The 3,895-nt window shown below is 37.2% G+C and overlaps 1 protein-coding gene across 1 annotated transcript; it reads right to left on the bottom strand.

Moving 5' to 3' along the window:
- LOC109950275 lies at positions 1,341–3,652 on the bottom strand. The gene is made up of 3 exons (XM_020568776.1): positions 3,070–3,652; positions 1,704–2,492; positions 1,341–1,596 (listed from the first exon to the last, which is right to left on the bottom strand). Exons 1-3 carry the CDS (start codon positions 3,080–3,082, stop codon positions 1,562–1,564), a joined length of 837 nt encoding a protein of 278 aa, XP_020424365.1. The 5' UTR covers positions 3,083–3,652; the 3' UTR covers positions 1,341–1,561.

Genomic DNA, 3,895 nt, shown 5'->3' with positions numbered 1-3,895 from the left:
GCTTATAAGATAGAGGATCTTCTGTGGTATTGATGTCATGTTTTGACTCTTGCAAGTATACGAAAAAATCATTGGACAGTGCAGGTCTCTTAGTTCTTAGTGATCTTCTCAATTCTAAGTTGTGAGGCTGAGGTTCTTGTTGCTCTATCTGCATGTCTTCTAGTGCAATTTGTGGAACTTCAGTTGTTTGATCATGATTTGGTGAGACTTGCTTGTCATTCAAATAAGTGAATGGTAAGATGGTTATATCTCTCAGCATATTTTCCTTTTCAGCAGGTTCCTTGTTTTCCAAAATTTCATCAAAATCAAAGTTTTCCTCAGTGTCTGATTCAATATCATCTTCAATAAAAATAGCTCTTTGAGTTTCCATGAATCTTGTGCTGTTGTTGGGACAATAGAACTGTACCCCTTTGTTCTATCCGGATATCCAATGAAAAAATAGCTCAATGGCTTGGAATCTAGTTTCATTTCCATTGGATTGTAGAACTTTGCCTCTGCCTTACTTCCCCAGATTTTAAGATGTGAGAGACTAGGCTTTCTATTGCACCATGTTTCATAAGGAATTTTGTCTGCACTTTTGGTAGGAATTCGGTTTAGCAAATAATTTGCAGTTTTTAAAGCCTCTCCCCAAAGAAATTTTGGAAGCTTTGTGCAGCACATTAGGCTCCTAATCATCTCAATCAAGGTCCTATTTCATCTCTCTGCTACTCCGTTTTGTTGTGGTGTGCCTGGATTAGTGTATTGAGCCACTATACCTCCTTCTTGTAGAAAGTTGGCAAAAGGTCCAGGGTTCCTTCCTCTCTCATCAAATTTACCATAAAATTCTCCTCCTCTATCCGACCTTACTACTTTGATTTTTGAATCCAACTGGTTTTTCACTTCTGCTTTATAGACTTTGAACATGTCCAGTGCATTGGATTTTTCAGATATTAAGTACACATAACGATATCGAGAGTAATCATCTGTGAATGTTATGAAATACTTCAAACCATCATGTGTTTGAGTGGGAAAAGGACTACAAATATCTGTATGTATGATTTCCAGCACTTTTTCACTTCTTGTAGCACCTTTCTTTCTCAAATTTGTCAATTTTCCTTTAACACATTCTATGCAAACACTGTCTTTGTCATGGTGGTTAAATGGTGGCAACAAATTTTCTTTGTTAAGCAAATTCATTCTTTCAGCTGAGACATGTCCTAGTCTCTTGTGCCAAAGTCTATAAGACTCTTCTTTTTCTGCTTTTCTTTTAGTGCTTATCACATTGATGCTTAGATTTCCAGTGCTGGGATTTGGTTTCTTGTAGTTTAATCGAAACATTCCATCATTTAGAAAACCATTGCCAATCAGAACTTTATTTCTGAAAATGGAGAATCCAGACTCATCAAACTCAAACTGTAAGTTTGATATTACAAGCTTACTAACTGAAATAAGATTCCTTTTCATAGAAGGAATATAAACTACATCTACTAACTCCAAAATAAAACCAGACTCCAACTTGATCCTAGAAAATCCAATGTACTCCACCTTGACTCTTTCTCCATTTCCTACGAACACCTTCATCTTAGCCTTGCTTGGCAGCCTCTTTGTTTTGAACCTCTGCAAGGAATTAGCCACATGAACTGATGCACCACTATCTAACCACCATGAATATGAAGAAATCTCAATTGCATTAGACTCAAAACAAATATGTACTTGATTCTTACCTTTAGCCTTTTGCTTATCCAACCAACGCTTGTACCTGTCACAATTCCTCTTCATACGACCAAACTTCTTGCAGAAGTAACACTTGAGTCCTTCTGGTTTCAGTCCTTTAGTCTCCTTTTCTTCATTGTTTTTCTTTCCAACGATTTTGCCTTTTCCAAAATCCCTTCTGAAGCTGTTTTGAACCATATTAATCTTTTCTTCAGCCTTATCTTTCTTCATATTTTGTTCTTCCTGCACACAAATGCTTATGAGGTCAGTTACTGTCCACTTCTCCTTTTGAGCTACATATGTGCTTCTAAGATGCTTGAAAGTACTAGGCAGAGAGTTTATAGAAAAATGCACCGTCATAGTTTCATCCATATTGACTTTGAGTGCCTTCAGTTTGTTCCCAATTTCCAGCATGTTCAGTATGTGTGTTCTCACACATCTTTCCCCATTGTATTTTGTATCAGTAAGCTGTCCCATTAGAGTTCCAATCTCAGCCTTTTCTGATTCCTGAAACTTCTCCCCAATAGAATCAATGAACTTCTTGGCATTATCACATGATGTAATGCTTCCCTTGACAGATGGTGAAATTGACCTTCTCATGATTAGAATAGCCATTTTGTTTGCCTTAACCCATTTGGCATATTTTTCTTTTGCTCCAGCAGATGCATCTGCATCAGGTACTGCAGGAGCATCTGCTTCAATAGCCATCTCATAGTCCAGCAGACCTAGAGAAATTTCCACATCTTCCCTCCATTTGGTGCAGTTGGAGCCAATGAGAGTTTCAATCGAGTTGTGATTAACTGAAAAAACACATAGTATATATATGTTTAAAAACTGAAAACCCCATAACTTTAAAAGATGATCGATTCTCACCTTTAGGTGAAGAAATCAAAACATGTTTATCAACACTAAGACATGAAAATCACATAAGCTTCTTGTACAAGAAAGGTTCCACATCTTTGGAAAGAAGAACAACCTTGATAGCCTACGTGTTTCATCTCTTATACTGTTTTGTTGAAAATAATTGCACGATAAATCATTCTCATCTTTGGACAGTGAATCATTCATTATGCCTTTATTTTCAACACAAGTTTGATCATAAAACTTTGAATGTACAGATCTTGTTGTGTCTGAGTTGCTTTGGCTTGCTCAGAGCATGGCAAGAACTATACAAAACTTTGATCAATTTCTGTTTGTCACAGCAAGGTGTTAACTTTAACTGTTGCTGTGTCAAGTTTCTTTAACCTTGAAAACTTAATTATCCTCCAATTTTCAAGTTCTAAAAGCTGCAACAAAATTGGTTAGGTAGAAGATAAAATAACTTATGCTCTGATACCACATGTAAACTTTCTACGCTATTATAACTTGAACACTAACCTTGTTCTGCCATTGAAGTCTTTTATCGAACACTTGCGAGACAACTCTTCTCTAAGATAACCGACTGCCTTATTCTCAAATTCTAGATGGGGTGAATTACTTGATGAGATGTTTGTGTGTGTCGGCTCTTAGAGGGAGCTGCTCTATTTATATGCAACACTTCAAGGAGTCTTGCTCATCAAGTGACTCCTTGAGGTATCCTTATTGCTATAGAACTGTTAATCCTAATTCTTATAGAACTGGAAACCCCTTTAGCCTTGTAATCCATATGGAACATTGACACAGAGGCTGCAGGTCGAGAGTTGTGTTGAATTCTTGATCAGTCTTGAGTCTTGCAATCCGATAATAAATAGAAGACCAATTTTGTAAGGATTGTGATAATAAACTATCTTACATAAGGCGCAAACTCCATTAGCATCAATCATTCATATCCACACCAGATCTATTGAGCTGATTTTATCCTCAATAGTGGCACGCCTGCACAACAAAAGGGATCAGTACTAAGAAGAAGTTGACAGATAGGGCCTTGATCGGGCCCATCCACTATTGGCAACCTGATTCAACTTTCAATTTTGTTCAGAAATTGAAGAAGTCCCTTTTGTAAGCCAAGATACACCATCTGATCGGTGCATTGGTGTTGATCTAATAATTCCTCTTCGTTCCTTAGGGCAGAGCTGACCCTTGTGGTTGGCGAAAAGGAACGAAGGACGGAAAAAAGGACCAACAGTGTTAAAGTTTGGTCTCAAGGTGTTTTCTTTTTGTTGCTGGAGTTGAGATTGGGTAATAGGAATTTTGTTTTATTCTAATTACTTGCGGGAAGCAAACA

The sequence above is a fragment of the Prunus persica genome, chromosome G7 (assembly GCF_000346465.2).
Source record: "Prunus persica cultivar Lovell chromosome G7, Prunus_persica_NCBIv2, whole genome shotgun sequence".
In the NCBI taxonomy this organism is placed as follows: domain Eukaryota; kingdom Viridiplantae; phylum Streptophyta; class Magnoliopsida; order Rosales; family Rosaceae; genus Prunus; species Prunus persica.
Note: the sequence above shows the minus strand (reverse complement) of the source record. Positions and strands in the feature narration are given on the sequence as shown.